The sequence below is a fragment of the Acanthochromis polyacanthus genome, chromosome 5 (assembly GCF_021347895.1).
Source record: "Acanthochromis polyacanthus isolate Apoly-LR-REF ecotype Palm Island chromosome 5, KAUST_Apoly_ChrSc, whole genome shotgun sequence".
Lineage (NCBI taxonomy): Eukaryota > Metazoa > Chordata > Actinopteri > Pomacentridae > Acanthochromis > Acanthochromis polyacanthus.
In genome coordinates this window covers 32,658,033-32,679,593 of record NC_067117.1, presented here as the reverse complement: position 1 = coordinate 32,679,593, position 21,561 = coordinate 32,658,033, and the positions used below count along the sequence as shown (strand labels likewise).

At 37.1% G+C, this 21,561-nt stretch overlaps 1 protein-coding gene across 5 annotated transcripts in view; it reads right to left on the bottom strand.

The window, feature by feature from the left end:
• The window catches only part of chd6 (chromodomain helicase DNA binding protein 6), a 165,950-nt gene that overhangs the window by 74,934 nt on the left and 69,455 nt on the right, over positions 1-21,561 (bottom strand). For all 5 annotated transcript variants that reach the window (XM_051948134.1, XM_051948133.1, XM_022204996.2 and 2 more), the window contains exons 4-10: positions 20,032-20,158; positions 13,674-13,827; positions 11,261-11,410; positions 7,191-7,256; positions 7,024-7,085; positions 2,288-2,405; positions 122-208 (exon numbers count right to left, since the gene is read on the bottom strand). In XM_051948134.1, the coding sequence (XP_051804094.1) occupies positions 122-208; positions 2,288-2,405; positions 7,024-7,085; positions 7,191-7,256; positions 11,261-11,410; positions 13,674-13,827; positions 20,032-20,158 (764 nt within the window). The remainder of the gene's footprint in view (positions 1-121; positions 209-2,287; positions 2,406-7,023; positions 7,086-7,190; positions 7,257-11,260; positions 11,411-13,673; positions 13,828-20,031; positions 20,159-21,561) is intronic.

Genomic DNA, 21,561 nt, shown 5'->3' with positions numbered 1-21,561 from the left:
AACATGATGTTTGTGTCGCAGGACTACGAGTGGTCCACCTCACCCGGACCTTTGGTAATCACAGCTTTCAGAGCAGACAGACACCGCTATGAGAGGATGTCTCTGTTTGCGCGTTACCCACCTCCCCGGTCTCAGTATCCGTGGTAACAGCCACCTCCAGCACCCGGTCCACCTCTACATAGTCGGGGTTAAATAAGTCCTCATCCGGCTGGAAGAAGAGACAAAAACAGAGACGGAGGGAGAAAGAAAGACATGAAATTACTGATTATTTATTCTCATGAGTAATAGTCTGCATAAAGTCTCTAAAACATGCTAAAAGCTGCATAATTTCAGTGGAAGCATATTTAGAACTGACATTTTTTAATATCTGTATAATAAAACGTACTTTTTATTTATTAGATTAGTCATGTTTCTCCACTTTGTTATCATACTTCTGCTATTTATTTATTTCAGTACATAATTAAATACAGGAAACATCCTCTGTTGCAGCAGTAATTTATTTATTAAGAATCTAGTCGGGGATCCTTCTGAAAAATCTGTTCAAAAACGCACTAAAGCATCCAAAAAGTTGCACAACGTCCCTAAAAAGTAACCTTGAAAACCACATGTATAAAAATGCAGTGAAAACATACTTCTAATTAACATTTTTTTTTACACCTTCATAATAAAATTCACTCTTTATTTATTGTATAGTCATGTTTCTCCACTTTGTTATCCAGCAGTTTAACATCCTGAACACCAAAACCTGCTGCAAGGTTTGACTATTGACTTTAAAAACAGAGAGAATCCTCAAATTTCCAATTTTCTGGGGGTCTTTAACTTCTCTATTTCATTAAAAAATGTGAGCTTGGGATTGTGACTTTTTGTCAAAATCTTTTTATTCCACGTGCCTAATCTAAAAATTTGTCAAAAATAAATGGTATGACATGACCAGATTTTGCAAAAACTATAAAATCTGTGCATCTTAACGCTATCAGTGAGCCATAAATGAGACCAAAATTTGAGAAACTTAACTGCAAGCTGCCTAAATACGACTGATAGAAGACAATTATGAAAACAACATAAAAAACGTAATTTGTAAAATATAAAAATTTCCAAACCCCCCCCACCACATATTTGTGCTAACCAGATTCTGTAAAAAAATAAAATAAAATTCTGCGCTGTCCTGTGCTACCTGAAAGCTGTCAGCGACTCAGGTGAGACCAGCAGTCACGTGACTAAAATTCAGGAAGCTAATTAAAAATGTAAGCAGTAAAATAACTATAATGTCATTGTCATTTATCCAAAGGTATTTCATAATTGAACAAGTAATAGTGCTGATACTGGACAGCTGTGCACGGTGAAGCTTCTAGTCTCCAATCACTTACAATCCTGGAGACAAAATGTGAAAAAATCTGTAACCAAGACACTTCACCTGATGAACTCCTGATTATTGACTGACACTTTACACATGTCACCTGAATGCCTCACATGAAGGCTACTTTAGATGTAGCTTTAGATGATAACTAGTTAGCTGTGCACAGAGAAGCTTCCAGTCTCCATCAGTCACTGCAGTTCAGTCAACAAAAAATTATTTTATAAAGACTAAAATAAAGTGTACTAATGTTAGATGTACTGAAGTTGAAACCAAGTAATACGCAGAGCGACCATACTTCTCCAGTGTTGGTAAGACCTGTTGACTCAGGTCTTTCCATTTTTTTGCAAACAATAATACTCTGAGAAATCCAACGTTCCTTTTTATAATCTCTATCATTATAACAAACTGCACTAAAGACATTTCTTAATCCCTCTCCTTCTTGGTTGTTCTGATTCCATAAAGGTGCATTTTTTTAAATTGCAGTGAAAAATGATGGAAGATGCTAAAAAGCTCCTTAACACCAACAGTGATCCTATCCTTGATAAATAAAGCTGACTTGCTTGGACATCTTGCTGCAGTACAACCAGATTTTGAACAATCCCTGCCGACTGTTGGATAAATAACAATGATTTTTTTCCTCCCACCAACTTGTAACCCTCAGTAACTCTTCTGAAAACCTTTGATCGAGGCCGACGGTGAAGCCTGGCGAGCCACGGAAATGAAATTATGCCATAATGGCCTAAATGATGCTTAAAAGTCGAGGTGTTGCCTGGTTACGGTACATTAGAGTTAACCTGACGACCTCAGAAGCACCTTCAGTGACAACTGGCTCATTATACATATTTACATTCTCATAATGATGTGCAACATGGATTCAGCAGTGTCTTATTGGTGAATTAGCAGCACTAGAAGGTTAACAGTGATGATTACCTCAGTGAACAGGTGTTTCATCTGCGCCTGTTTGGTCCTGAAGCGTTTGATCTTCTGGTGGATTCTGGGATCTTTCTCTAGTTCCTCCAGAGTGGCCCATTTACAGTGTAGGTAGGAACTGAAATGACACAACAAAACAATCAACACACAACTTTTAGCTAACTCTGTCATTAGTTGAATATTGAATTGAAGCTGTAGATGTGGGAAAAGAAGCTAACTGCTAAAAAATGCTGTTTCAGGCAGAAGTACGGGACAGTCAAAAGAATTATAGATTCATAAGATCATTAATCAAGACTATCTGTTGCTATCAGGAAGAAAACTCACATTTAAATCAACAGTTTTCACTGTAATGTTCTGCTACATCTCCGGCTAATGTACAAATCTTACCACTGATATTCAACCTTCACCTGGATTCAGTGAGTCTCCTGGAGGCAAAATATGAATTATAGTGTTCCCTAAATGCCTCACTTGCTTAGTTTCTGTTTATAGTAGACACTACAATTTACTGATGTTACCTAAATACCTCACAGTCAGGCTACAGTAGATGCTAGCTAGCTTGCTGTGCATGGAGAAGCCTCTAGTCCCTCCTTACTTCAGTACAGCAGCTCAGACAGCAGAAAACACTTTACAAAGAGATAAATAAGGTGTTCTGATGTCAGATTTGATCAACTTAAAACCAAGTAATACTGTCTATGTGAACTGTTTCATCTAAGTGAAATATTTTAAATTACAGAATTGCAACCGATTTGACTGTGAAAGCAAAATCGTGACTAATATTGAGTTATTAATGGAGCTTAAGTAAATAATAAAGCTTGCATTCTTTTCATTGCCTCCCAACAAGCTGTTTTTTAACAGTATAGGTAAAATATAGTAAGAGTGTCACTAATCCAAAGATATTACATGATTTAACAAGTAATGATGCTGATGCTGGATAGCTGTGCACAGAGAAGCTTCAAGTCTCCAATCATTTATTTCATTTGATGAGCTTGTGATTGTTGACTGACACTACGCTTTACAGATGTTCCCTGAATACCTCACATTCAGGCTGCAGCAGATGCTAACTAACTAGCTATCTGTGCACAGAGAAGCTTCTAGTCTCCAATCAGTTACAATTCTAAGGGCAAAATATGAATAAAACTATAACCAAAACATTTCACTTGATGAGCTCCTGATTGTTGACTGACACTACACTTTACAGATGTTCCCTGAACGCCTCACATGAAGGCTACAGTAGAAGCTAGTTAGCTGTGCACAGAGAAGCTTCTAGTGTCCATCAGCTTCTGCAGTTCAATCAACAAAAAAACTACTTTAAAAAGACTGAAATAACATATACTAATGTCAGATTTACTTCAGTTGACACTCTAATATTATCTGTACTGACATTTTCCTACAAATAGAGCATTTTAAATGTCAAAATCGTGGTCAATTTGACTGTGGGAGGCAAAATCGTGATTAAAATTGAAATAATTACGCAGCTCTAGTTAACAGTAAAGCTGTCGGTGCGGCTAAACTCTATGAAGGTCATCATTCAGTTAAAGCTATGACAATTTATAAAATAAGCTGTCATAATTAATTCTCAAGTAATATATTAAGCGATCATGTAAAGCTTTAAGTGACATTTGAAATGGCGTTCTCAGATTTCTATCTTTACGCACCATATCCGAATAAATCTAACATTGTGGGTAAAAAAAATACAGGCCTCAGAGTGATATATGCACCGACAAGAATTCCCCTATCATTAGTGGTTGAGAAAGACAGCAGAACAAATGCTGTTACTATGGCTACAGTTTGACATGCATGATTTAATCCATACACCACAATCTATAAATGGACAAAAATAAATGTCACTGCAGTGTTCAGGGTGTTCCTCTGCAGTCACTGAGCAGCTACTTAAGTATTATGTAGAGTAATGACTCCTCCACTGCAAATATTATACTTTTCTGTAACTTAACAGTCATTTTAAATAAAGCAAAGTGTTCACATTCGCTCAGTTTGCTTCTCCTCAACGTGTCGATGTTTTATTCATCGCCCCGGAGAATAAATTATAATCAGAATAACTGCTGCGGGACCTTTTCTTAAAAGGCACAAAGTCGCTAGAACAAAACATATGAAAAAAATCTCCTCCAGGGATGCCCAGACTGGCTCAGAATAAAAACAGATACCTCTATAAAAAACTAATGTGTGCAAAGTCACCTGGGAGGAAACGGTGTCATGAAAACTGTTAACTAAACAAAGTCACTCTGTAAATGTAATCTGTGCAATATCACCGTTTTCTGGTCAAGAGATTTAAGAGGTTTTATTATGTGCAGAGAAACGCAAAGTGACTCTTCCTAAAGGACAAAAGAACATTCCTATAAAAAAAATAATACAAAATAGAAAATTTGAGAAAAGTCACAATTTTTGATGCTTTTAATGTTTTTTACTATATAGATTAATCCTCGACAATATTCAAATTTTACACAATTAAGGGAAAATATCTGAATTTCTACATAAAACAGAATCTGTATGTATAATTCTGGTCAAATTTGTTGTTTTGCATTGATGTTTACAACATTTTTGGACCATCACCTTTGCTGTTAAAACTTTCCAGTTGTGGGATATTAAAAAAAAGGATTATCTTGTTTAATATTTTATCTCATTTTATGCTGTCTTATTTTAATGAAGGTGACTTTTAATACCCTTGATGTTCCTGAATTTTTACATATGAAAGAATTTGCATATCTACAGCACATAGGTGTATTTTTGTTTGTTTATTTATTTATTGATGTTCACTACATTTTATCTCCTTTGCTGCTGTGGGATTAATAAAGGTTTATCTTATCCTATTTTAATCTATCGTATTTTATCCTATCTTATTTTTACTTTTTACTATCTTATGTTATTGTGTCCTATCTTATTTAAATTCATATTGTCTTATCCTATCTTCTCTTCCGATATTCATATTGTACTGTCTTATCTTAATTTAAATTATCTTATTTTATCCATCTCATATTATTTTAGCTTATTTTATCTGATCCTATCATATTTTATTATGCCATCTTATCCTATATTAGTTTATTTTTTCACTTTTTTCTATCTTAGTGCATCTGATCTTATCTTTTTCTATCCAATCATATCTTATTTCATCTTATTTTATATTATCTTATGTCATTTTCTCTTATCATGCTTTATCCTACCTTACATTGTTTCCCATCTTATATTTTCCGATCTTATCTGATCGGATCAGATTTGCTGAAGCTGAAACCAAGTAACATCATCTGTACAGACATTCTCCTATAAACAGGAAAAAAATTAATAACATGAAGAAGCAGCTTGCCAGGTCTCAGATCTGCCCTTTTCAAGATGTTTTCCTGGTTTGACTCTAAAACTCAACCACTTTAAAACCAGTCTGAGATGGGAGAGCGTAGCTTCAGCTAATGAGCTTCATCCTTTAGGTAACAAAGGTTTCAGATTCCACAACAATCCACCGAACTTTTTCAGCCATTTTGGGGTTGTTTTGGGTCATATTGTGGTCATTTTTTGTGACCTTTTGGATGTTTTATGTGTTACTGGGGTTGTTTCGCATAATACTTTTGGCTTTTTCAGTCATTTTTGGCTTGTTCTGGATCCCATAACCATAAGAGGAACAACTTGAAAAGATTGTATTCAACATTACAGAAGTAAAAATGGATCATAAAATAGCATTTCCCTATTTCAGTGACAGAAGTGTTGCAGAAATATTGACAAACTGTCAAAAATGAACACTGTTTAACCCTGTAAACTGCAGTCAATTCCAGCCATTTTCAGTACAAAAAAATCGCTAATATTCTATTTTTAAATTTAAAAAATGACGAGAAATACAGGGAATATTGGACACGCATCGCGAGGTGCATTTCCTTGAAAACGACCGATTCGTGGATTTTATATCGACTTCAGGACATGTTTTTGGACAAAATAGTTTACTGGCTTGTTTCGTCTGGATGTCCAAGGTTGGATTATGGCCGTTTTTTGTGGAATCTTTTTTTCTGTGTGTATTAATGAACCCGGAAATGTGAGTCGCGCTGTGTGCATTGAAGCCGTGTATAGAGAACGGATGGATTGATATTCGTTTTTGTCGGACAAATGTGTTTTTCTCACCCGCTGTAGTAATCGCATCTGAAAGTGGTTTATACCGGCGGATTCATGAGAATCTAAGCTTTCCATCGGCGTATAGTGTTTGTATAATCGGGTTTGCAGCCGTCGGACATTCTTGAAATTCCTATGCAAATTAGTAGGTGTACCGCCGGCGGTACACTGAAGTTTAAGGGGTTAACAAGACTGTCCTTCACATTGTGATTTCACTGGCAACCCAGATTCTTCCTCGTCTGACCCACAGAAAACCTACCCAGCAATTAGTCTGATTCTTAGACCCTGTGAGCATCTTCATTCCAGATCTGGACCAGATACAGCACCTAAGCTTTGTTCTAAACCTGCACCATTTAACGCCTGTGGAGCAGCTGTTCAGATATTTCAGTCTGAACCAGAAACACCGGAGCTTTCTGTGGTGTTGAATTAGTTGGTCTGAGCGAGTGAACAGCGGGCGGTAACAGAAAATGGAATTACAACCGGCGACCTGACATGATTTGACACATTTCTACCTCTGCCTGTTCTCCCACCGAGCACAGTAATGGGGAAAAAAAACATCTGAGGAAACACTTCACACAAAAATTCAACACCATCAGCTAAATGAGAAAAATAAAATTCACAGAGACACTCACAAATTTCTGTACTTGACGTAAAACTCCTCGGTGTCCCCCGCTTGGTCCTCAGACGATGACGTCTACGGAGAAAAAGGATTAAATTAACTCGAAATGGACAGTCCACAATACTTATAACCCCCACAGACTAAAACATCATGTGAGTGTGTTTGTTTTCTTTCCTTCACCTCTTTCTTTGCTGTTCTGACCGACAGAATCTTCTCAATGATGTTTGCTTCGTCCTCGGGTGGCTCCTGAAACAGACAGTTGGTATTAATACAGCAGCAATGTAATAAAGACTCCCTAAAGACTGTCCCAAAATGCAGATTTTTAGAGTTGGTTCGTCCGCCTTGTTAATATCAATGAGCATAAATTAAACCGTCCAACCGTCATGAAGGTTGGATTTATTCTGAGGCTGCTGCATTCGCCCTCTGAAGCCCACACTGGATGTTTGTTTCACATTTTTAATAACTCCACATTGTTTTTCTTTATTAATCTAAAATATAAAGTTTTGCCAGCCAATGGAAACAGAAGAATCTCAGCTAACAGTTCTGTCATATAACAAAGTTAGGATTAGACAAAAACAAGAACCAAAATGACAAAACATACAAGGAGAGTCTAAAAAAGACAAAACTACCAAAACAAGACAAAATATTCCCAAAATGAAGCACGAAATGACAAGATCAAGAAGCTAAATGAAAAAAAAAATTAGACAAACGACACGAAACAAAAAAAGAGACAAAAATCAGACAGAAAAGTTACAAAGTGACCAAAAAAAAGGGACAAACGGGGCAAAAAATGACAAAAACGATACACAAAACAATAAATAAAGCAAAGCAAAATGACAAAAATAGAAAAAAACACAAGCGAGATAAAAAGGAAATACAAAACGACAAAAACGAGAAACAAAACCACAAAAACATGAGACAAAACGACAAACCAGACCATGAAAAACACACAAAAAAACGAGACAAAACATTACGAATGAGGCACAAAAGAACAATGAGCAATCCAGTAATTTACTTTAAGATCAAAACAACTTGTCATGGTCTAGAAATTATGTAAAACTTATTGTTTTACAACTTTAAAATTGCAGTTCATTTCTTCTCTATTATTTTTACAAGTCGTGCTACGGGCCGGACTAGACCGTCTGGTGGGCCGGTTTTGGCCTGCAGGCCGCATGTTTGACACCCCTCATTTAAACACTGCCTGCAGTTCAGCCGAAAGTTCCCTGAATTTTCATTAACCCTTTAAGCTTCAGTGTACCGCCGGCGGTACACCTACTAATTTGCATAGGAATTTCAGGAATGTCCGACGGGTGCAAACGCGATTATACAAACACTATACACCGATGGAAAGCTTAGATTCTCATGAATCCGCCGGTATAAACCACTTTCAGATGCGATTACCACAGCGGGTGAGAAAAACACATTTGTCCGACAAAAACAAATATTCATCCATCCGTTCTCTATACACGGCTTCAAAGCACACAGCGCGACTCACATTTACGGGTTCATTATTACACACAAAAAAAAGATTCCACAAAAAACGGCTATAATCCAATCTTTTACATCAGATGACACAAGCCAGGAAACTATTTTGTCCAAAACATGTCCTGAAGTCGGTATAAAATCCCCGAATCGGTCGGTTTCAAGGAAATGCACCTCCCGATGCGCGTCCAATATTCCCCGTATTTTTCGTAATTTTTTTTATTTAAAAATAGAATATTAGCGATTTTTTGTACTGAAAACGGCTGGAATTGACTGAAGCTTAAAGGGTTAAGCACCTGCTGGCTGTGTTGGAGTCACTGATGGCTCCACGGCTTCAAAGGATCACAGAATGTTTTGTTTTTAACAGACTCCTGTTTTTGCAGACGGTTTGTTTTAGGCAAAAATCAGGCATGTAGAGCGGAGCAATTTTAGTGAATTATTCCCAATTTCATGTCTTAGATTTGGCCAGAAACCTGAATCCACACGATTACTTGAAAATCCAGCAATTCTTTGTAGTTTTAAAGGTTCAGGCTCTGACAAATGGTGTCATTTTGCAGTTTTCTTTCAAATCCACCGGCAGGCTTTGGTGGTCGGAGGGTTAAACAGCTTCAGCTAAATATGACGCCGTTTCAGAGCAATTAGAGAAAAACAAGAAGAGGGGGTAACACTCTGGAAAAAATCTCAGCTTTTATTATTTAAGTCGGAAATTTACACTAACAGCTGCACAAAAATATCGTTCTTTCTGAGAGTTTTTTAATTTTTTTGTCAAAGTTGGATCAAGCTCATCACAGCACAGGAAACAGGAAGTGATTGGAATAATGATCCAAAAATACCGTCTGATTCCTCGCATCTATTTATTCCACTGCGGTTCCTGTTGCACAACTCGTCCAAATCAGTGCTTTGTTTTCTTCTCAACATTCCCAATTCACAGTAACAAGCGGCCAAAATCACGAGTGTTTAATTACTGCCAAATCTAATTGCAAAGTATAATTAGATAAAGTCGTCTACGGCGGACCTCATGCGTGGGAAACGGTGGGTCTGCAGCATGAAAAGGTCCATCCAACATCGCACACCGGTTTAGAACTACTAAAAAGGCACAATTAAACACAACATAAAGTTATTTTACTCTGATTTTTGCAGTTATTTTTGGGAAATTTACTCTTATCTTGGAAATTCTGAGCTTCTTTCCCTGAGACAAACCCCTCCTTCCCCAGCTCCATGACTTAATCATTATTTTAGAATTTTTTTAGCCTATTTTTGCTCCAATATGTTGTTATATTTATCATTAGAATCTAAGAGGAACAGAGAAATGATTATTTCATCTCAAACCATCGGGAACTTTCTGCTGGACCATGTTTGATTTGTTTGAAACGCTTTTATAATAAACTACGGTTACTTAAAATGGTATCTGAGCAATTTTAGATTGATATATGAAGCGTTTTCTGAAAATTTTAGGTTTTAATCTTGGATGGTTTCTGGAATATTGTCATCCAAACCACCTCAAATTTCAGTGTTTGAATAAACGCACTAAAAAAGGTTTACATGCAGTTTTTATTAAATTAGTTCAAAAAATACTTGATATTTTGGGCTAAAATTTCACAATTATGTTTAGAATTACCCATATTTTACACTATAAAAAGTCTGGTAAATCAGAGATGGTTGAGCAGAAACTGATCTAAAAAATTAAGATGTTTTTTTAACCCGTTCTGGTCAAAAACATGCTGTTATGTCTACCTTTATTTACTGTGGAACAGTTTTCTACTATCACACACGAAAAGATTTATTTCACCTCCAACCATCAGGAACCTTCTGCTGGACCAGATTTCACTGGTATGAAACGTTTTTATAATAAACTATCAATATTTAAAATGGTATCTGAGCAATTCTGGATTGATAAATGAAGCATTTTCTGAAAATGTTTTAATCTTGGATGGTTTCTGGAATATTGTCATCCAAACAACCTCAGTGTTTGAATAAACGTGCTAAAAGTGAGTCTACAGGGAGTTTTTTTAAGATTATTTCAGAAATTATTAGATATTTTGGACTAAAATTTCACAGTCATGTTTACAATTATCATATTTTACACTATTAAATGGCACATATTTTTTAGAAACATATTACGGCTGTATTAAATCTATTATAGCTAGATTATATCGGTCTTTATTTGCCGTGGAACATCTTTCTGAAATCATGCACTGAAAGAAAAACGAATATTTCATCTCTAACCATCAGGAACCTTTTGCTGGACCATCTCTGATTTGAAATGTTTTGATTCTAAACTACAGATATTTAAAATGGTATTTGTGCAATTTTAGATTGATAAATAAAATATTTTCTGTAAATTTTAGGCTTTAATCTTGGTCGTTTATGGAATATTGTCATCCAAACAACCACAAATGTCAATGTTTGAATAAACAAACTAAAAGTGGGTCTACAGGCAGTTTTTTAAAGATTATTTCAGAAATTAAATCATATTTTGCGCTAAAATTTCACAGTTACGTTTAGAATTATCCATATTTTACACTACAAAAAAATCAGGCAAATCAGAGATGTTTGAGCAGAAATTGTTCAAAAAATATGAACGATCTGAGGTGGAATGACTAACGTAAAGAAGACTTCCTTCAAATGAAAATGAAAGTGTCAGTGGAGACTTCACAGACAGCCACAAACGATTTTGTTGTCCAGTACAGATCTTTGAACGCCTCTATAAGTCTATTTATTGTGCATTAGAAACCAATAAAATGCAGTGAATCATAAAACATCCTCACCTCGGCCTGCCATGCCAGAGCGGTGGCGTTCAGCGCCGAGATGCGGCCGGCTCCGAGCACCGCGATCGTCTCCCCGTCGTCGTCCACCACCTTGAAGTCCAGATCCTCGTTGTACTTCCTCCTCTTCACCTGCCGTCCCGAACGTCGCTTCTGAGGAGCGAGAGTCGGGTGAGACGAGGGAGGAAAGAATGAGGATAGAAGAGGTACAGGGAGGTACAGGGTGAGATGATGGGAGGAGATGTGAAGGTAAAGAAGTAGAGAGTGAGAAAAGACGAGAATGAAGACAAAAGAGCAGGAACACGTCACGTTGAACTATTTAGCCGTTAGCTCAATGTAGAACAATCAATCTACTTTAAAAAATAAGAGTCTGAGGCAGAGTTCAAAAACATGAAGTCCAACACTGTTTATTAGAACAGATGTGATGTTAAATTCCTCCATCAGTCACTGTGGATGCTGCAGAACACGCAACATTATTAGAGACAAGTTACCTTGACGTCTTTCTGACAGGAACAACTCGTCACATCTGATCAAAGCCTGCAAAAATGTGTGACGGCCATTTTCAAACTCAGCTTTGTGTCACAAAGCCTTTAAAAGTGATTTTTTATCCTTTTGCCAGTTTTCTCATTTGTTTTATGAACTCAAAAACAGCCGGTGGGGCTGAAAAGTTGTAAAAAGGAGCTAAATCCAGGCAGAGCCACTGCACAGCTGCTTGTCGGCTCCTGAATCTGAACTTGAATAAAATTAAAAGTGTGTTTTAAGATAAAAACACATTTCCATTCCTCAAAGATCTTGTTTCGGTGTCTGAGCAACAGATAACAAAACAATATGTCACAATATCTTTTTCTTTAACTCTTTACATCTTAAAACCAACCTGCAGGCTTTTAAAGCAAAAAAAAAAAAAAAATTACATTACATTATTTATCAGCGACAGAAATTGAAAAATGAAATGAAAAATGAACTATGTGAATGTGAGTGCTACAGAATTTTGTCCAAAAAAATAGCTAAAACTAAGCTTAAAAATCACAATATTTTATTGAAATCTGCTTATTCTACTTTTTTATTTTACATTTTGTTTTAAAAAATGAACCATTATCAGTAATGACATTGTGGAAAAAGCCACATATTTGTGGGATTTTTCTACTTTTTGCCTTTACGTTGGGACACAATAGCTTAAAATCATGTTTCACCAAAACAGAGATATTCTACCTGTCTCATTTTTTAAAAATTGCCAAAACTAAACAGCTTTCCTCAACCAGATTCTGTAAAAAAAAAACTAATAATTCTGCTCTCCTCGATGCAGCCATGAAGCATCAGTGACTCAGCTGTGACCAACAGTCCTGTGACAAAAACTCAGGGACTTCTCGGTTGAACTGTAGGCAGTGTTTCCACAGAGCTGACAGGACACAAGTACGGAAACTAATTAAAGTGTAAATATTAAAATATCGATAGGAAGCAGGGAGTCACTGCGGGGTTTGTTTTTTTTCAGTAGTGGTGACAACTGTGGACATTTCAGTCTTTATGAACCAAGAAATTCCAACTAACTTCATAAATTTTTTATGATTCATGTCATTATAACTTGAATAAACAGCACAAAAGACATGTTTGAGTTCCATCTGCTTCTAGTCCTGGTTGTTCTGTTTCCACAGAGGTGCAGGACTTTATATTAGAGTTAAAAATGAGCGTACAGTGAGTAAAAACACCATATCTTTTCCAGTAAAAATGTACTAATTTAGTTCCTTTTATGATTTATGTCATTATAACTTGAATAAACTGCACAAAAGACATAATTGAGTTCCATCTGCTTCTAGTCCTGTTTGCTCTGTTTCCATAGAGCTGCAGGACTTTATATTAGAGTTAAAAATGAACCCACAGTCAGTAAAAACGCCACTTTTTTCCAGCACTGGTAACATCTGTGGACACTTCAGTCTTCATGAAATAAGAAATTCCAACTGGCATCATTCCTTTTTATGACTTATGGCATTATAACTTTATTAAACTGCACTAAAGACATGTTTGAGTTCCACCTGCTTCTGTTATGGTTGTTCTGTTTCCACAGAGGTGCAAAACTTTACATCAGAGTGAAAAATGAACCTACAGTGAGGAAAAACGCCACTTTTTTTCCAGTATTGGTAACACCTATGGACACTACAGTCTTCATGAACTAAGGAATTTTAATTCTTTTTGTTCCTTTTTTTATGATTTATGGCATTATAATTTTATTAAACTGCACAAAAGACATGTTTAGTTCCATGTGCTTCTGGTCCTGCCTGTTCTGTTTCTATAAAGGTGCAGGACTTGTTAAAAATGAGCCCACAGTGAGGAAAAATGAGGCTGGCTGGGGTTCAGAGGGTTTGTAAATGCTGTAATGGTCTTCATGTGTCATTCATGTGCACGTCTAAATGCTTCCACTCACTGCGTTATCCAGGGGGTCCTGGCTGTCCTCTCCGCCCATGTGGAGGGCCGACATTGAGGTAGTGTCGTCGCTCTCGGCCCCCTCCTGGACAGCCAGCTCCTGGTTTCTCCTCTTCCCCTTCTTCTTCTTCTCCACCGGCGCTGCACCAGGATCTCTGCCACGGGGAGGAATTCTGATGAGTTAATCGGCAGCACTAGCAGCCTGCAGCAGCGCTTTTTTTTTTGTTCTTTTTTCTCCTGGCTGAGCAAGTTAGATCACGTACAGGTATGTTATATTCTCCCACTTTTGCTTCAAGATGCGGCTATTTCTAAACCACCAAAACACAGAAGAACCCACGGCCCGACCAGTTTGAGTTAAGTTTGGAATGAATGAATGAAAAATCAGCGTGTTTCCTGGTCTACGGTGCAAGCGGTGACTAAACGAGTGACTAGCATATCTGCAGCGTAATCGTCTCCGACCGCAGCAAATCTCACGGCGGGTTATTTCCTCGCTGACACGGTGAAACGCTAGCGCTAGTCATCGAGCTGCAGAGGAATGTTTGCCTCCAGCTGACCTCAGATCAGCTGCAGAGCAAAAGGGAAAAGGTAAATCCAGACACTATGGTAAAAAAAGTGGACCTTTGGAGATGCAAAGTTTTTTGTTTTTTTTCCCCAATTACATCTAAATATACAGCTGCTAACCACTGTACGATGGGAGATTTAGCTGGACACCACTGAATATTAGATCACACATCATGCTTGAAACTTTTTTTAGCTTAAACTATAAATATTAGACAGATTTAGTGAATACTTTCCAGGAATAAACGTTGATAAAAACAACTTGTCGATTTGTTTTCAACACATTTCTTCACAAAAAATGGAAATTTAAAGCTGCGTTTTGGCGTCAAATATCTCATGATCCATTTAAGATAAAAATATTTTCACTGCTTTTACTCATCATTTTATGGATTCCAAATCGACAATAACATTGAACCAGTAGATCAAATGTAGCGCTAATTTCTGAAAGAAATTACACAAAACTACATGAAAAGCCTCCTCAAAACTAACGACTATGCCGTCAAAGTTGGGGGGAAATGAAAATGATGTCCATATCAAAAATGGAAGACAATAATTAGAAATACTGGTTAATATTTGAGAATTATTTTGAAACTCCAGAGATCAGTTTCTACTTCTTCAGCAATATTTTTGGTACATTTTATCATTCCTGCTTAATCAGATAATAACGTTCAACAAAAATGTCATTTTTGTGAATGAGAACTTAGTTTTATTAAGTATTTTATACCTTTTGTTTTGTCTGTGACATTCAGCTACATGTGCTTCAGAAAATATCTTTTTTTTTTTTGTTATTTTGTGCTCAAAGATGGGATTTTTCATGTCAGCTTCAATTTGTTTTCATAATTCAACTCCACCATAATCAAAGGTTATTCAATCTATTTGTCCAATATTTTAGATTCTGGATCAGCATCATGATGAGAAAAAAATGGAAATCTCAGCATTTTCTCTTCAATAGTTTCTGGGATGTTGACGTTAAAACAGCCTCAGATTTCAATGCTAAACGCTAGAAAGTGGGTCGACAAGCAGTTTTAAAAACATGTTGATCTTGGAAAGTATTTGATATCGGTAACATCTTCGTAAATTACCCAGATTCTATGCTAGGAACATTTCAGCTTAGCTTCAACACATTTTTTCGCACATTTAAGTTTAAAGCCACGTTTAAACAACAAGATCTCAGCAACTATTTGAGAAAAAAGCCTGAAATTTTCACTGTTATTTCTCATGTCATTGCAGTAAATCAAACACAGCGAGACTTCTTTCTTCCCAAAGAAATAATACAAAACTAAATGACAAGCCTTCTCCAAAATAATTACGTCCATAATTCAAAAATAAATTAATCTTTGAGAAGTGTTATGAAGCTCTAGAACTCCGTCTCTACTTGGATTACACTATGCAGCAATATTTAGTTTTTGTTTCACAAATACCCTTTTAAATATGCACAGTTTATGATAAAAAAAAAAAAAAACTTTCAGGAAAACCAGAGAATCAGATTCAGAGATCAGAAAAAACAAGTGAGGTTGACTGGTACGTTTTTTTAGAAGTTTATCTTGGAAACAAAAATAAAACCATCAGAAAAACCTTTGTAAAAAAAACAACACACATTTGATGCTACAAACGTTTCGGGCAAATCAGAAACGATGGAGCAGAAATAGTTCTAAAAATCTGTGTGTGAATGAACCCCAAATACACAGAGAGTCAGTGAACACATCGTCAAAATACGGCCTAAATACACAACCGTCCAATCACACGCATCGGCTTCTTTCCAGTGTTTTCTTGTCATTTCTTCCTGCTTTTGTCACTTTGCTGAACACGTCTGACCCCATCCAAGCACTAAATGCAGCACATTAAGTCGGCTTCTCATGCAGCCGCCCACAGCTGCACGCTAGTTAGCTCTGCTCCCCTACAAGCACAAATTAGCCTCTTTCTGCTCAGAAAACCCACCGAGAACTCACAAGACGGCTCCTTTATCATTAAAGCAGTGCAACAGAGTGAATGTGGTATCAAATACAAACAGTGGATTTATACTTTTACAGTAAAGAATGCTTAAAGAGTCGTGAACATATACAAGTTTATAGTTTTAGATTTTTAAGTTTATATGCTTTTAATTCCTCCTGTTGTCCAAATGGCTCGTATTTTAGCATTTACGCTCAAAATAATGCAAATTTACCGCATATTTCCTGATTTTAGGCCTGTTAAAAAGGCTCTGAAAAGCTCCTGTCCCCTTCAGGAAAAACACGCCTGATGTTGACGGTTACTGGGTCGTTTGGTGCTACGTAGCTCACAGGTTTTACCGGCGTCTCAAGCTCGGAGGCTAACTAGCTCTCAGGAGGCTCGAGCAATGGCAGAAGTAAACATATTTATTATATCTTTTATTGAACACCTCCAAGTTTAAAACGACCACAAAACACCATGAAATAAAGGACTCCCACCATAGGGGACCTTTAATGTTCAAAAAACACCTTATTTTTCCGATACTGTACTTTTAATTAATCGATTAATTATTAATGAGCCACAGTCTTTCATCCTGTAACACGCATGTATTTAATACATGTTAAATCATTTAAATTAATCAATTAGCAATTAATTATTCATATCATATAAGTGACAAAAGAAAAGCCCAGACTGTAGAGGCCTTTACATGCATTAAAAAGTCATAAAACATAGCTTTTTAAAGCTATTTAACCAAAGTACTTTGGTGTGTTTAAGCATTTAACCAAAATTATTGGTTCCATTTTTACACAAAAAACCCCCCAAAACTTTGCTACAACTTTCAGTATTTTCTGCACCCCGCTTATGAATCAAAGATCCCTTTATCCTGGAATACAGTTAAAAACATTTCTAACGTCATTAATTATGACATAGTGATTTATTTTGCAAAACGAGGGCTGTTGTATAATTATTTAGAAATTCTCCAGCAGATATTTATTTTATGCCAGATAGCAAAAAGTTTAAAATAAAAAAAAATAGGACTGCTCTGTTGAGAAAAAATATATATTGTAACATATTTAGAGTGGGTCTTATTTCATTTATGGGTTTAAAGAATAAAAAAATGAACACATTTCTATTAATCTGGTACTATTGTCGCTAACAGTACATTTTGTTTCAATAACTTAAATTAAACATGATTACAAGGTTAAAAAAGAAATACATTTAACAATTTAGATGAACTTTTTAGGTCGCAATCATTATTTTAAGGAGTTAGTTTGACATAACTTAATATTACGACAATTTGAACTTAAATTTTTGCATTAGTTTGATAAAAACAAAAATCCTGTTGTGGTAGTTTAATAAAATTTGATGTATTATTCATTTTCCCTTCTTCTATCTTAACATGGCTGCACAATTTCCTTCAGTTAAAACTAATAATTAAAAAAATGCATTTGATTTTAACATGAAAGCTAATTCCCTTAAGATAGTTTGTTGTTTGAACATAATTTCATTAGAAACTCTCAAAAAGACTGAGTCAAACTGTTGCATTAAACGTCTGTTGTTGAGCCCAAGCATTACTTTAGGCTTCAGTTTACAGCGAAACCTTCATTGTTCTTGTTGAAACTGCAGCTGCCGGTGAACCGCAGACGGTGATTTAGAGCTACACTGGCAGCCATGGTTGGAGAGACAAGAAAGATTCCTCTTCTGTCCCAGTTAGCGGTATTTTCTCTCTCTTTCTCGCAGTAAAACTCTGGCAAAGTGAGCGTACAGAAAAGACAAAGCGGCAGATTAAGATGGAATTAAAACTGAGCCACATGAGGGTTCTCTAATCTTCTTGTGACTGCTGCTATCTGAACAAAACATGACCCGATACCAGAGGGCAACCTGGAAATGACCCCGAGTCACTCCAGTTCAGCAGAAGCAGAGGGTTTTTTCCTCTCTTTTCTCTTCACATTTTTATCTGCTGCTGCCTTATCTGAAGTCTCTCGCTTCGTATCGTCTCTGTGCTGCTCTTCATCTTCGTCTCACTGAAACCATCTCCTTTTAGTCACATTTTTATGTGAGCATTAAACTTTCACCAACATCTGTCTCCTTGCTTGTGGCACCATAACCCCGATTCAACTTACAGAGTCAGCCAGAAACACATCCTGACAGCCTGCACTCGTCTCCCCAGTCTGAACTTATTCTGGTATCTTTGCCATCTTTGCACGAATGTAGCTCAAGAAGATGAACATCCAGAGGGCTCAACTATGAAGCCAGATCAGTGGGTTAGCAGGTGTGATGAGCAAAAAGTCAGTTTTCAGTATCCGGAAGGTGTCTCCATGGTAAGTGATGCTGCACAGCTAGATCTCCATAGAAACTGATGGTGTTACCATGGCTGTGCAGCGTCAGTTACCGTGGAGCTCTTGCTGTGTAGCATCAGTTACCGTGGAGATCTATCTATGCAGCATCAGTTACCGTGGACATCTAGCTGTGTAGCATCAGTTACCATGGAGATCTAGTTGTGTAGCATCAGTTACCATGGAGATCTACCTATGCAGCATCAGTTACTGTGGAGATTTAGCTGTTTAGCATCAGTTACCATGGAGATTTATCTGCGCGGCATTGGTTACCGTGGAGATTTAGCTGCACAGCATCGGTTACCATGCAGATCTAACTATGCAGCATTAGTTACCATGGGGATCTAGCTGTGTAGCATTAGTTACCGTGGAAATCTAGCAGCAAACTGACTGTAGGCTCAATGTACCACGCTGATACACCACCCTCACTTCATAGTTCAGCTCTCAGATTTACTGTTTGATAGATTTATGTTTAAAAACATCCTGAGCAGTCCTTTATTACAAAAAAACATACCTATATTTTTACTTTAGAGCACAGCAGCACTTAAAACACACACGGTAAAGTTTAGCTAAAAAGATGGACGTCAATGGCGAAAACTGTGTTTGATGAGCACTTTTTGTTTAATATCCACTAATCTGACTCTGCTTCTAAAGATAAATGATGTCTGTGAAAGAGTCAGAGAAGCAACAAGCATTTTAGGATGAAGGAGCAGCAGTTACAGCCGTGACACGGGCGACATTTTTAACTTAAATATAGGATGTGTCACTGTGCCCTCTATGTGTACTCCTATTTCTCAGCCCTATAAACAGCGTTTTCAGCTTTTCTGGAGGCAGTTGTAGTCCAGGAGTGAGAAAAAAGAAAAAGACGATAATGGTATAAAGGGAATAATTTGGGGTAAAATAGGCGATGAAAAGGGTCGAAAGGAGCACAAGAGGGGCTATTTGTCACGCTATTTGTTATAAAATCATCAAAGTCTTGTTCTTTCATTTGTACACTGAAACACAACCTTAAAAAAACAAAAAAAACACTGTTTTTATTGAAAATAAGGAGGGTTAGAAGTTCTTCTCTGACTGTTTTGCCAAAAACAGAAAGTTGATTTTGCTTTAGAATCAATGTTTTGAAATGGGATTCCGATGTTTGAGCTGATTTAATAGATTCTTAATTGGGTTTTTCAGATCCAATTTCAGCTAAATTTGGAAGATGAGTTCAGTTCCAAATCAAAGCTCCCTCCTCGTGCTTCATTTTGCTCAGGTTCAAACTCCGCCACATACTCCTGTCCTCATGGGACTGAATAAAACTCCCCTTCCCGTCGTTTCTGCCTCCAAAATATAGCTTCAGAGTGAAATATGTGGAATCGAGGTGCCCAGAGAGGAAGTGCATAATTTGTTGGGGATGACAGGTTTATAGCTGCCTTTTCTTGCCGTACTCCATCAGCGTCCACTTTCACTTTTCTAAATTCTTCTCCTTTTCTTGCCATGTTATAAATTCTTCCTCCCCTCCTCCTGTGAGTTGTCGGGCTGTCATGGCGGTCTTACCTGGGTTTGCGGCCCCTCTGTTTGGGCGCTGAGGGGGCTGGAGCCTTGCTGTTGGCCTGGCCGTGGTTCTTGCCGTGGCCGCCTTGCAGCTGGACCTTACCGTGGACTCCTTGGGTGGGAGGCGCCGCTGTGGGAGCAAAGAGTGGAAAACGTGAAGAGGATTGGGACGTTAGCGACTAAAGGTGAGACTCTCAATAAGCCACGGTGATGCTTCTGGTTATAACTTTTAGCCGGAATTGATTTCTCACATCTTTTTCTGTTACACTGACTGCCGCTGACCAGAAGCTACCACCTCGCTGAGCTGCAGGAGCCACACACAAAAAATCACTCAGCAGAAGGTGCCTCTGCCTGGGTCGTGCATTTTAATTAACACATTTCACAGGTGAGAAGCCAGTGAGGTATCGCTGCTTTAATCGATGCACATGTGCTCCGACTGGTTGGTCGGGTGGCTGCATGGAGAAGGCCCTAAGTCTGAGACCCTTCAATAAACAAAAAAAAAAACCTGTTGGCTGGTGTTTTATCTTTAACAAATACTGCAAAAAATACACAATTTAACTGAGGAGAAGCATCAGTTTGTAAACTTTCCATGAACTTACCATCTGTGACGCACAATTAAATGGAAAAATGATCCAAATTTAAGTTTAAAATAGTGATATTTCATCTATTTTTCTTTATTCTAAATGTCCTTTTAAAAAAATAAAGCCTCGGAACAAATCAGATCCTGTAAAAAACAAAAAATTCTGCAATGCTTAACACATCCAGGGAAATTACGGCAGCCTCTCATTTCATGTTTACAGCAGTTTTAGGGGAAAATGATCCAAATCTAAGCTAAAAAAATGTGATATTCCATCAAATTTGCTTGATTCTTCACGTCTTAAACAAAAATAAAGCCTTTGAACCAATCGGATTCTGTAAAAAACAAAGAATTCTGCACGCGAGAGGTGCAGGACTTTATACTGCAGGGATAAATGAGTCCACAGTGGGTACAAATGTGAGAGGAACACAAAACACCTGAAAACTGAGAGTATTAACTAGATAATTTGTAATGTAGCATACTCACATTTGTCATTCTGAGCAAGCTACATGACCATGTAGCTTGGCTGGTATAATGCTAGCTCTGTAGATTAGTGAGTTAGCATGATTACAGTTCTTAATTACTACTAAATAAGAAGCATCGCTGAAGTTGGTGGGTATGTCATGAACCTATGTATTTGATAAGTTGAACTGTGACCTTTAATGGAGCTACATACGTGGCAACATAAAAAGAGAAGGATTTACACTACCGTTCAAAAGTTTGAGGTCACTTAGAAATGTCCTTATTTTTGAAAGAAAAGCTTTTTTTTCAGTGAAAATAACATTAAATGAATCAGAGATACAGTGTAGACATTGTTAATGTGGTAAATGACTATTCTAGCCGGAAACAGCTGATTTTTAATGGAATATCTCCATAGGGGTACAGAGGAACATTTCCAGCAACCATCACTCCTGTGTTCTAATTAGGGCTGCAGCTATCGATTATTTTAGTAATCG